We start from the raw sequence: 13262 nt of genomic DNA, 5'->3' as shown, positions 1-13262 counted from the left end.
GCACAGAAAAAAGCGCATTACTGTTCCTAACAATAGGTGGCGCCAGAGTCCTTATGAACGCTAATCACTGCAACATAATAAACAACTTTATTTCTATTTTCTATTTTTTTTTTTTTCCCAACAATTTTGAGCCATAATTTCCCTGTTTCTCTCTTTGCACAATTACCGGTACAAGTTTATCAGGTCCACCGTCTTTAACCACTTCAGCTCCGGAAGATTTACCCCCCTTCATGACCGGGCACTGCGTTACTTTAACTGACAATCGCGCGGTCGTGCGACGCTGTACCCAAATAAAATTTACGTCCTTTTTTTCCCCACAAATAGAGCTTTTTTTTTGGTGGTTTTTGCGTTTTTAATTTTTTTGTACTATAAACTAAAAAAAAAAAAAAAAGACTGACAATTTTGAATAGAAAAAACAATATTTTTTACTTTCTCATATAAAACACATCCAATAAAAAAAAAAAACTAGAATAAAAAATTGAATTTCTTCATGAATTTAGGCCAATATGTATTCTGCTACATTTTTTTGGTAAAAAAAAAAAATTCCCAATAAGTGTATATTGATTGGTTTGCGCAAAAGTTATAGCGTCTACAAAATATGGGATATTTGTATTGAATTTTTATTTCTTACATTTTTTTACTAGTAATGACGAATCGGGACGTTTTAGCGGGACAGCAACATTGCAGCGGACAAATCAGAGACAAAGTGACACTTTTTGAGGACCAGTTACGCTAATATCGTGATCAGTGCTAAGAAAAAATGCACTGAATTAATTACACGGTCAGGGAAGGGGTTAACATCAGGGGCAATCAAAGGGTTAAATGTGCTCCTAGGTGCTTTCTAACTGTGGGGGAGGGGCTTTGACTGGGGGGGGAAAGCAGAGATCCATGTTCCTGCTTAGCAGAAACACAGGATCTCCATCTTCCCCTCTCACAGAACGGCGGTCTGCCTTGTTTACAAGTCTCCAGACCGAGCTCCTGAGGGTAGGGACCGATGTGAGTGTGCAATGTACAGGGATAGGGGCAATTGTAGACACTCACTCAGGTTGAACTGGATGGACTGGTGTCTTTATTCAACCTAACAAACTATGAAACTATGAAACTATGAGTCCACGAAATCCCTTACAGGTATGTGAGGAGGGCTGCTCCGCCTCAGTATATCTGCATGGGGTGGTCCATAACAGGTTAAAAGATACAGAGGGCCCTATATACTATCGGCGGTGCACCATTATAATAGCGCAGGTTGTTACATTTACACTACTGTGCCAAATAAATAACAAATCGCAATGCGAGTGCCTGCGGAATGCGGCGCGTACATCAGAAATAAGAAAATCCCTCTTTGCCACATTTTGCAGAAATGTTGCAGTTTGCATTCCATGTAATTGAAAAGATTTCATATATTTCGGACGCACAGAATAAGCGCATTCATGTGGTCAGCAGTAGGTGGCGCTGGACTCATAAATATAAACTATAATCACTGCAACATTGTAGATCATTTGTTACAATTCTTTTTTTTTTGTGACACTTTCACCCATAATTTCTCATTCTAGTCACCAATAGGCAAGTGTTACAGATTGGTTGATACAAATTCATTTTATTAAAACACAGGGAAAAAACAAAGCTTCAAAATGTCACTTCTGATTGGTTCTCGGCCATCAACAAAGGTTATATAGATGACTAAACTCTGCTCTTAAAGTGGACCTGTCATTGAATCTCACACTACCGGAGTCGATAGGTCAAGTGGCAGCAGTACGTTTTGGCCACCAACATTGCTGCTCTATCTGTCCTTTCTAGCAGTCTGCGCTCTGAAATTTGACATTTCTTAATAAATACGACTGTCATGGAGTTTAGAATGGATGAAAATCCATGTGAGAGTTTCAATGTATAAAAGCCCCAATGAGGGCAAAAAAATGCCCCCAAAACATGTCATATAATTCTTTCTATCAAAATAAAGTACCTTTGAATGAAAACCTTGCCTGCCCCTCCTGCTTATTGCTGAGTGCTTCCTCTAGTATTTTTCTTGTTTTAATTGGTCTCGGGTCACCTCTGGAGCTCATTGAGTCCTGGGCTACCTTTGGAGCTCAGTGAGTCCTGGGCTAATGCTGGAGCTCAATGAGTCCTGGGTCACCTCTGGAGCTCATTGAGTCCTGGGTAACCTCAAGAGCTCAGCAGTCCTGGGTCACCTCTGGAGCTCAAGGAGTCCTGGGCTACCTTTAGAGCTCAGTGAGTCCTGGGCTAATGCTGGAGCTCAATGAGTCCTGGGCCACCTCTGGAGCTCAGCGAGTCCTGGGTCACCTCTGGAGTTTAGTGTGTCCTGGACCACCTCTGGAGCTCAAGGAGTCCTGGGTCACCTCTGAAGCTCAAGGAGTCCTGGGTCACCTCTGGAGCTCAATGAGTCCTCGGCTAACTCTGGAGCTCAATGAGTCCTGGGCTAACTCTGGAGCTCAATAAGTCCTGGGCTAACTCAGGAGCTCAATGAGTCCTGGGCTAACTCTGGAGCTCAATAAGTCCTGGGCTAACTCTGGAGCTCAGAGAGTCCTGGGCCACCTCTGGAGCTCAGCGAGTCCTGGGTCATTTATGCAGCTCAGTGTGTTAGGAGTCACCTCTGGAGCTGAGTCCCTGGTGATTTCTGGAGCTCACTTAGTCATGGGTCACCCCTTTAGCTCGGTGAGTCCTGGGTCACCTCTGGAGCTTAGTAAATCCAGGGTCACCTCTGAAGCTCAGTGAGTCATAGAACACCTCTGAAGCTTAAGGAGTCCTGCTCACCCCTCGAGCTTTGTGAGTCCTGGGTCACCTCTGGAGCTCAATGAGTCCTTGACCACCTCTTGGGCTCTGTGAGTCCTGGCTCACCAGTAGAGCTTAGGGAGTCCTGGGTCACCTCTGGAGCTCAGCAAGTCCTGGGTCACCTCTGGAACTCAGAGAGTCCTGAATCACCTCTGGAACTTAGAGAGTCCTGAATCACCTCTGGAACTTAGAGAGTCCTGAATCACCTCTGGAACTTAGAGAGTCCTGAATCACCTCTGGAACTCAGAGAGTCCTGAGCCACCTCTGGATCTCAAAAATCTGTACCTGGTAAAGAGATATAAACACAACTCTAGTCTTTTATACTCACTGGCTGTTGTTGTGGTCACTGCCACCGGTGTGGTGCTTAGGCTTGGCGTGGTATCATTTGGGTTGCCTGTGATTCCTGTATCATTTGAGCTGCTTGTATCCTGAGTGCTCAGGTTGGTGGTGTCCTCTTCTGTTGTGTTTCCACTAACACCCGGAGGCGTGGTCACATTGTTGTTTGTAGCATTAGTGCTTGTTGGGGCAGATACAGTGGTGGCGGTAGTAGTTGATGTGGTAGATACAGTGGTGGTGGTAGTAGTTGATGTGGCAGATACAGTGGTGATATTTGTGTTAGATGTAGCAGGCTTCGTGGTTTCTGTAGCACCAGGTGCCGAAGAATTTGAGTTGACTGTAGTCACATTAGCACTAATGGTGGATGTAGGTACAACAGTGGTGGCTGGAACAAAAGACAATAAATATTAATGGAACATTATGTTTATTTCCTCTTATCTATGTAGTCAGTCACACCGCCCTATAGACCAGACCTGCTCGGCCTGTAGCTCTCCAGCAATTAAGGAACTACATATCCCAGCATTCCAAACGCCTAAGTCGTGGGGAGTTCTGGGATTTGTAGTTAAATATACAGCTCTACAATTACAAATGACTTCTTATAGCATGAACACCATAAACATCTCTTCTACCATCTAGACCAGGAGTCTCCAAACTTTCCACACAAAGGGCCAGTTTACTGTACTTCACAATAGAAGGGGGCAGACTGAGGCCAATGGAAGTAGAAAATGTCATTGGTGGGAGTATACGATTCGCCAAACATGTTGGTCAGTGTGAGGAGGAATAGTGGAATTAGTGGGTAGAATAGTGCCCCGGCATTGGTATCAGTGGGAGGAATAGTGCCCCATCATTGGTAACAGTGGGAGGAATATTGCCCCATCATTGGTATTAATGGGAGGAATAGTGCCCCATCATTGGTATCAGTGGGAGGAATAGTGCCCCATCATTGGTGTCAGTGGGGGGAATAGTGCCCCATCATTGGTGTCAGTGGGAGGAATAGTGCCCCATCATTGGTGTCAGTGGGGGGAATAGTGCCCCATCATTGGTGTCAGTGGGAGGAATAGTGCCCCATCATTGGTGTCAGTGGGAGGAATAGTGCCCCATCATTGGTGTCAGTGGGAGGAATATTGCCCCATCGTTGGTATTAATGGGAGGAATAGTGCCCCAAGGGCTAGATATGTAAGCAAAGGGCTACATCCGCCCCACAGCGGGCCACAGCTTGAAGACCGCTGATCTAGACAAAATCTAACATTTTCCTCTGTGGAACCTTCTTCAGACCCCAGAAATATTTCAAATACAAACCTTTGACTTGTTTTGGGGATAATGTTTTTATTTTCTGTTTTATTGTTTGTTTTTTGTTGGTTTGTTTATTTTATGTGTTTTTTTTTTCCTTCTGTTTGTAAATAGTTCCCTAAGTATCAGATTCTCCCTATAGAAGATCTCCACGGAGCGCGCTCAATATCTGAATAATTTATATCTATAGAGATCCAGGATATTGAAGGCCAATTCACCACGAGTGACGCTCCTCCACTTTGTGTTCCCAATCAATTTACAGCCTCTCTCTACCTTTGTAACAAAAAGGAACGCTTTACATGAGAGAACATTAATAAAGCTAATAATCATTATATTATAAATATATATATCTACAGATCACCAGATAATAAGTATGAACAGTTCATTGTTGATAGAGGAATGAATAATAAAATGAGGAATGTGACAGACTTGCCGTATTTGACACCCGGGGCCCCTCTACACAACAAAATAATTTTCAGTAATATTAATAAAATGAATGAAATCTTTTTAATGCCGGCAATGAGATTGTACTGCTAGTTTAAATTGATGATTATTAGAAAAGTGACTCCTTTATTGGTGATCAGTGAGAAGAATGTCCCTTACATTGGTGGTCAGTGGGAAGAATGTCCCTTACATTGGTGATCAGTGGGAAGAATGTCCCTTACATTGGTGATCAGTGAGAAGAATGTTCCTTACATTGGTGATCAGTGAGAAGAATGTTCCTTACATTGGTGGTCAGTGGGAAGAATGTCCCTTACATTGGTGGTCAGTGGGAAGAATGTCCCTTACATTGGTGATCAGTGAGAAGAATGTTCCTTACATTGGTGATCAGTGAGAAGAATGTTCCTTACATTGGTTATCAGTGAGAAGAATGTTCCTTACATTGGTGATCAGTGAGAAGAATGTTCCTTACATTGGTGATCAGTGAGAAGAATGTTCCTTACATTGGTGATCAGTGGGAAGAATGTTCCTTACATTGGTGATCAGTGAGAAGAATGTTCCTTACATTGGTGATCAGTGAGAAGAATGTTCCTTACATTGGTGATCAGTGAGAAGAATGTCCCTTACATTGGTGATCAGTGGGAAGAATGTTCCTTACATTGGTGATCAGTGAGAAGAATGTTCCTTACATTGGTGATCAGTGAGAAGAATGTTCCTTACATTGGTGATCAGTGAGAAGAATGTTCCTTACATTGGTGATCAGTGGGAAGAATGTTCCTTACATTGGTGATCAGTGAGAAGAATGTTCCTTACATTGGTGATCAGTGAGAAGAATGTTCCTTACATTGGTGATCAGTGAGAAGAATGTTCCTTACATTGGTGATCAGTGAGAAGAATGTTCCTTACATTGGTGATCAGTGGGAAGAATGTTCCTTACATTGGTGATCAGTGAGAAGAATGTTCCTTACATTGGTGATCAGTGAGAAGAATGTTCCTTACATTGGTGATCAGTGGGAAGAATGTTCCTTACATTGGTGATCAGTGAGAAGAACGTTCCTTACATTGGTGATCAGTGAGAAGAATGTTCCTTACATTGGTGATCAGTGGGAAGAATGTTCCTTACATTGGTGATCAGTGAGAAGAATGTTCCTTACATTGGTGATCAGTGAGAAGAATGTCCCTTACATTGGTGATCAGTGAGAAGAATGTTCCTTACATTGGTGATCAGTGGGAAGAATGTTCCTTACATTGGTGATCAGTGAGAAGAATGTTCCTTACATTGGTGATTAGTGAGAAGAATGTTCCTTACATTGGTGATCAGTGAGAAGAATGTTCCTTACATTGGTGATCAGTGAGAAGAATGTTCCTTACATTGGTGATCAGTGAGAAGAATGTTCCTTACATTGGTGATCAGTGGGAAGAATGTTCCTTACATTGGTGATCAGTGAGAAGAATGTTCCTTACATTGGTGATCAGTGAGAAGAATGTTCCTTACATTGGTGATCAGTGAGAAGAATGTCCCTTACATTGGTGATCAGTGAGAAGAATGTCCCTTACATTGGTGATCAGTGAGAAGAATGTTCCTTACATTGGTGATTAGTGAGAAGAATGTTCCTTACATTGGTGATCAGTGAGAAGAATGTTCCTTACATTGGTGATCAGTGAGAAGAATGTTCCTTACATTGGTGATCAGTGAGAAGAATGTTCCTTACATTGGTGATCAGTGGGAAGAATGTTCCTTACATTGGTGATCAGTGAGAAGAATGTTCCTTACATTGGTGATCAGTGAGAAGAATGTTCCTTACATTGGTGATCAGTGAGAAGAATGTCCCTTACATTGGTGATCAGTGAGAAGAATGTTCCTTACATTGGTGATCAGTGAGAAGAATGTTCCTTACATTGGTGATCAGTGAGAAGAATGTTCCTTACATTGGTGATCAGTGAGAAGAATGTTCCTTACATTGGTGATCAGTGAGAAGAATGTTCCTTACATTGGTGATCAGTGGGAAGAATGTTCCTTACATTGGTGATCAGTGAGAAGAATGTCCCTTACATTGGTGATCAGTGAAAAGAATGTTCCTTACATTGGTGATCAGTGAAAAGAATGTTCCTTACATTGGTGATCAGTGAGAAGAATGTTCCTTACATTGGTGATCAGTGGGAAGAATGTTCCTTACATTGGTGATCAGTGAGAAGAATGTTCCTTACATTGGTGATCAGTGAGAAGAACGTTCCTTACATTGGTGATCAGTGAGAAGAACGTTCCTTACATTGGTGATCAGTGAGAAGAATGTTCCTTACATTGGTGATCAGTGTAAGAATGTCCCTTACATTGGTGGTCAGTGAGAAGAATGTTCCTTACATTGCTGATCAGTGGGAAGAATGTTCCTTACATTGGTGATCAGTGAGAAGAACGTTCCTTACATTGGTGATCAGTGAGAAGAACGTTCCTTACATTGGTGATCAGTGAGAAGAATGTTCCTTACATTGGTGATCAGTGTAAGAATGTCCCTTACATTGGTGATCAGTGAGAAGAATGTTCCTTACATTGGTGATCAGTGAGAAGAATGTTCCTTACATTGGTGATCAGGGGGAAGAATGTTCCTTACATTGGTGATCAGTGAGAAGAATGTTCCTTACATTGGTGATCAGTGAGAAGAATGTTCCTTACATTGGTGATCAGTGAGAAGAATGTTCCTTACATTGGTGATCAGTGAGAAGAATGTTCCTTACATTGGTGATCAGTGAGAAGAATGTCCCTTACATTGGTGATCAGTGGGAAGAATGTTCCTTACATTGGTGATCAGTGAGAAGAATGTTCCTTACATTGGTGATCAGTGAGAAGAATGTTCCTTACATTGGTGATCAGTGAGAAGAATGTTCCTTACATTGGTGATCAGTGAGAAGAATGTTCCTTACATTGGTGGTCAGTGGGAAGAATGTTCCTTACATTGGTGATCAGTGAGAAGAATGTTCCTTACATTGGTGATCAGTGGGAAGAATGTTCCTTACATTGGTGATCAGTGAGAAGAATGCTCCTTACATTGGTGATCAGTGAGAAGAATGTTCCTTACATTGGTGATCAGTGGGAAGAATGTTCCTTACATTGGTGATCAGTGGGAAGAATGTTCCTTACATTGGTGATCAGTGAGAAGAATGCTCCTTACATTGGTGATCAGTGAGAAGAATGTTCCTTACATTGGTGATCAGTGGGAAGAATGTTCCTTACATTGGTGATCAGTGAGAAGAATGTTCCTTACATTGGTGATCAGTGAGAAGAATGTTCCTTACATTGGTGATCAGTGAGAAGAATGTTCCTTACATTGGTGGTCAGTGAGAAGAATGTTCCTTACATTGGTGATCAGTGAGAAGAATGTTCCTTACATTGGTGATCAGTGAGAAGAATGTTCCTTACATTGGGGGTCAGTGAGAAGAATGTTCCTTACATTGGTGATCAGTGAGAAGAATGTTCCTTACATTGGTGATCAGTGAGAAGAATGCTCCTTACATTGGTGATCAGTGAGAAGAATGTTCCTTACATTGGTGATCAGTGAGAAGAATGTTCCTTACATTGGTGGTCAGTGGGAAGAATGTTCCTTACATTGGTGATCAGTGGGAAGAATGTTCCTTACATTGGTGATCAGTGGGAAGAATGTTCCTTACATTGGTGATCAGTGAGAAGAATGTTCCTTACATTGGTGATCAGTGAGAAGAATGTTCCTTACATTGGTGATCAGTGAGAAGAATGTCCCTTACATTGGTGATCAGTGAGAAGAATGTCCCTTACATTGGTGATCAGTGAGAAGAATGTTCCTTACATTGGTGATTAGTGAGAAGAATGTTCCTTACATTGGTGATCAGTGAGAAGAATGTTCCTTACATTGGTGATCAGTGAGAAGAATGTTCCTTACATTGGTGATCAGTGAGAAGAATGTTCCTTACATTGGTGATCAGTGGGAAGAATGTTCCTTACATTGGTGATCAGTGAGAAGAATGTTCCTTACATTGGTGATCAGTGAGAAGAATGTTCCTTACATTGGTGATCAGTGAGAAGAATGTCCCTTACATTGGTGATCAGTGAGAAGAATGTTCCTTACATTGGTGATCAGTGAGAAGAATGTTCCTTACATTGGTGATCAGTGAGAAGAATGTTCCTTACATTGGTGATCAGTGAGAAGAATGTTCCTTACATTGGTGATCAGTGAGAAGAATGTTCCTTACATTGGTGATCAGTGGGAAGAATGTTCCTTACATTGGTGATCAGTGAGAAGAATGTCCCTTACATTGGTGATCAGTGAAAAGAATGTTCCTTACATTGGTGATCAGTGAAAAGAATGTTCCTTACATTGGTGATCAGTGAGAAGAATGTTCCTTACATTGGTGATCAGTGGGAAGAATGTTCCTTACATTGGTGATCAGTGAGAAGAATGTTCCTTACATTGGTGATCAGTGAGAAGAACGTTCCTTACATTGGTGATCAGTGAGAAGAACGTTCCTTACATTGGTGATCAGTGAGAAGAATGTTCCTTACATTGGTGATCAGTGTAAGAATGTCCCTTACATTGGTGGTCAGTGAGAAGAATGTTCCTTACATTGCTGATCAGTGGGAAGAATGTTCCTTACATTGGTGATCAGTGAGAAGAACGTTCCTTACATTGGTGATCAGTGAGAAGAACGTTCCTTACATTGGTGATCAGTGAGAAGAATGTTCCTTACATTGGTGATCAGTGTAAGAATGTCCCTTACATTGGTGATCAGTGAGAAGAATGTTCCTTACATTGGTGATCAGTGAGAAGAATGTTCCTTACATTGGTGATCAGGGGGAAGAATGTTCCTTACATTGGTGATCAGTGAGAAGAATGTTCCTTACATTGGTGATCAGTGAGAAGAATGTTCCTTACATTGGTGATCAGTGAGAAGAATGTTCCTTACATTGGTGATCAGTGAGAAGAATGTTCCTTACATTGGTGATCAGTGAGAAGAATGTCCCTTACATTGGTGATCAGTGGGAAGAATGTTCCTTACATTGGTGATCAGTGAGAAGAATGTTCCTTACATTGGTGATCAGTGAGAAGAATGTTCCTTACATTGGTGATCAGTGAGAAGAATGTTCCTTACATTGGTGATCAGTGAGAAGAATGTTCCTTACATTGGTGGTCAGTGGGAAGAATGTTCCTTACATTGGTGATCAGTGAAAAGAATGTTCCTTACATTGGTGATCAGTGAGAAGAATGTTCCTTACATTGGTGATCAGTGGGAAGAATGTTCCTTACATTGGTGATCAGTGAGAAGAATGTTCCTTACATTGGTGATCAGTGAGAAGAACGTTCCTTACATTGGTGATCAGTGAGAAGAACGTTCCTTACATTGGTGATCAGTGAGAAGAATGTTCCTTACATTGGTGATCAGTGTAAGAATGTCCCTTACATTGGTGGTCAGTGAGAAGAATGTTCCTTACATTGCTGATCAGTGGGAAGAATGTTCCTTACATTGGTGATCAGTGAGAAGAACGTTCCTTACATTGGTGATCAGTGAGAAGAACGTTCCTTACATTGGTGATCAGTGAGAAGAATGTTCCTTACATTGGTGATCAGTGTAAGAATGTCCCTTACATTGGTGATCAGTGAGAAGAATGTTCCTTACATTGGTGATCAGTGAGAAGAATGTTCCTTACATTGGTGATCAGGGGGAAGAATGTTCCTTACATTGGTGATCAGTGAGAAGAATGTTCCTTACATTGGTGATCAGTGAGAAGAATGTTCCTTACATTGGTGATCAGTGAGAAGAATGTTCCTTACATTGGTGATCAGTGAGAAGAATGTTCCTTACATTGGTGATCAGTGAGAAGAATGTCCCTTACATTGGTGATCAGTGGGAAGAATGTTCCTTACATTGGTGATCAGTGAGAAGAATGTTCCTTACATTGGTGATCAGTGAGAAGAATGTTCCTTACATTGGTGATCAGTGAGAAGAATGTTCCTTACATTGGTGATCAGTGAGAAGAATGTTCCTTACATTGGTGGTCAGTGGGAAGAATGTTCCTTACATTGGTGATCAGTGAGAAGAATGTTCCTTACATTGGTGATCAGTGGGAAGAATGTCCCTTACATTGGTGATCAGTGGGAAGAATGTTCCTTACATTGGTGATCAGTGAGAAGAATGCTCCTTACATTGGTGATCAGTGAGAAGAATGTTCCTTACATTGGTGATCAGTGAGAAGAATGCTCCTTACATTGGTGATCAGTGAGAAGAATGTCCCTTACATTGGTGATCAGTGAGAAGAATGTTCCTTACATTGGTGATCAGTGGGAAGAATGTTCCTTACATTGGTGATCAGTGAGAAGAATGTTCCTTACATTGGTGATCAGTGAGAAGAATGTTCCTTACATTGGTGATCAGTGAGAAGAATGTTCCTTACATTGGTGATCAGTGAGAAGAATGTTCCTTACATTGGTGATCAGTGGGAAGAATGTTCCTTACATTGGTGATCAGTGAGAAGAATGTTCCTTACATTGGTGATCAGTGAGAAGAATGTTCCTTACATTGGTGATCAGTGGGAAGAATGTTCCTTACATTGGTGATCAGTGAGAAGAATGTTCCTTACATTGGTGATCAGTGAGAAGAATGTCCCTTACATTGGTGATCGGTGAGAAGAATGTTCCTTACATTGGTGATCAGTGGGAAGAATGTTCCTTACATTGGTGATCAGTGAGAAGAATGTTCCTTACATTGGTGATCAGTGAGAAGAATGTTCCTTACATTGGTGATCAGTGAGAAGAATGTTCCTTACATTGGTGGTCAGTGAGAAGAATGTTCCTTACATTGGTGATCAGTGAGAAGAATGTTCCTTACATTGGTGATCAGTGAGAAGAATGTTCCTTACATTGGTGATCAGTGAGAAGAATGCTCCTTACATTGGTGATCAGTGAGAAGAATGTTCCTTACATTGGTGATCAGTGAGAAGAATGTTCCTTACATTGGTGGTCAGTGGGAAGAATGTTCCTTACATTGGTGGTCAGTGGGAAGAATGTTCCTTACATTGGTGATCAGTGAGAAGAATGTTCCTTACATTGGTGGTCAGTGGGAATGCTCCCGAAAAAGTATTTGTTGGTCAGTGAGTATTTGAGAAGCAGAAAATAGGAGAACTGTCATTGGGAAAGGCTCATCTAAGAGATCCAACAATGTACAATAACAACTAATTCCCTCTTAATGCCCCGTACACACGAGCGGACTTTTCAACATCCAAAGTCCGAAGGACTGAGTCCGTCAGACTATCCGATCGTGTGTGGGCTGCAACGGACTTTTGATTCGCCAAAGTCTGACGGACTTTAGAAATGAAGCATGCTTCAAATTTTCCCGAAGGAACTCCGCCGGACCCGGTCCCCTTCGAAAACTCCGCTCGTGTGTGTGCTACTCCGACGGACTAAAACCGACGCTAGGGCAGCTATTGGCTACTGGCTATGAACTTCCTTATTCGAGTCAGGTCGTACGTCATCACGTTCGAATCCGTCGGAGTTTAGTGTGATCGTGTGTGGCCAAGTCCGTTCGGCCGAAAAGTCTGTCAGAACTCCGTCGGAACTCCGGCGGAAGTCTGTCGGACATAAGTCCTCTCGTGTGTACGGGGCATTAGTGTCGCCATTTGCAGGAACAATCCTACATATCAAGGCGTTGTCCCTGTCTGCGTCAGCAGTGATATTAATAATGACCAGCAATGCCCTATCCGCATCAGAGTCCCACCCCACCAACACCATGTCTGGTAATAGATTTGGAGCACCCATCTTACCTCCTACATAAGCCAGTAGAAGTCCGCAGGTCACACAGATGGACAGAATCCCCCTCATGGCTCCTCTCTGACTCCTCGCTGAGAAATGATTCGATTTCCTGGGATTTTCATCTTTAAGCTGCGCTCTCAGGTCCAGAGTCCGCTCATTGACGTCAGATGCTAATTGGACTCCGGTTGATAATTAATGTCTGTGTATGGAGGAAGTATAGATTGTCTCTGCTGGGGAAGGTGTGGCAGAGGTGAAGCAGATTGCCAAGACTCTCTGAGCCCTGTTGGTTTGTCAGTTGTCGGGTTTTGGATTGTGGGATATGAGTGTAAAATCCCATAGCAACCAATGAAATGATCCGTTTTTATATTTTGCTACTTATATTATATAAATAGAGTTCAGAAAAATGGCAGCAAGGTCTATAAGAGATGGAGCTTCTGTGAAGATGAATGACGAATACACAATATTGTATCCTCATCTACCTGACACATCCCATGTCATCAGTGGAGCAGCAGTGTCACTTCTGCAGTCGGCCTCCTGCTCTGTACTCTGATAATTACTCTGGAAGAGCTGTTCTCTCTCTGTATTACTTAGCTGTCAGTGTGACATCCTGGTCCTGCATAGTGCAGGAGACAGCCAGGC

General features: G+C 42.1%; 1 protein-coding gene across 1 annotated transcript in view; it reads right to left on the bottom strand.

The window, feature by feature from the left end:
• Positions 1 to 12760, bottom strand: part of MUC13 (mucin 13, cell surface associated) — a 33683-nt gene extending 20923 nt beyond the window's left edge. Inside the window, 3 exon segments of the mRNA XM_077449754.1 lie at positions 3113 to 3505; positions 12635 to 12716; positions 12719 to 12760. Of these exon segments, the coding sequence (XP_077305880.1) occupies positions 3113 to 3505; positions 12635 to 12716; positions 12719 to 12745 (502 nt within the window). The 5' untranslated portion in view covers positions 12746 to 12760.
• Positions 12761 to 13262: the final 502 nt, after the last annotated feature.

The sequence above is a fragment of the Lithobates pipiens genome, unplaced genomic scaffold (assembly GCF_037356315.1).
Source record: "Lithobates pipiens isolate NorthernLeopardFrog02 unplaced genomic scaffold, aLitPip1_a1.2 Scaffold_22, whole genome shotgun sequence".
In the NCBI taxonomy this organism is placed as follows: domain Eukaryota; kingdom Metazoa; phylum Chordata; class Amphibia; order Anura; family Ranidae; genus Lithobates; species Lithobates pipiens.
Note: the sequence above shows the minus strand (reverse complement) of the source record. Positions and strands in the feature narration are given on the sequence as shown.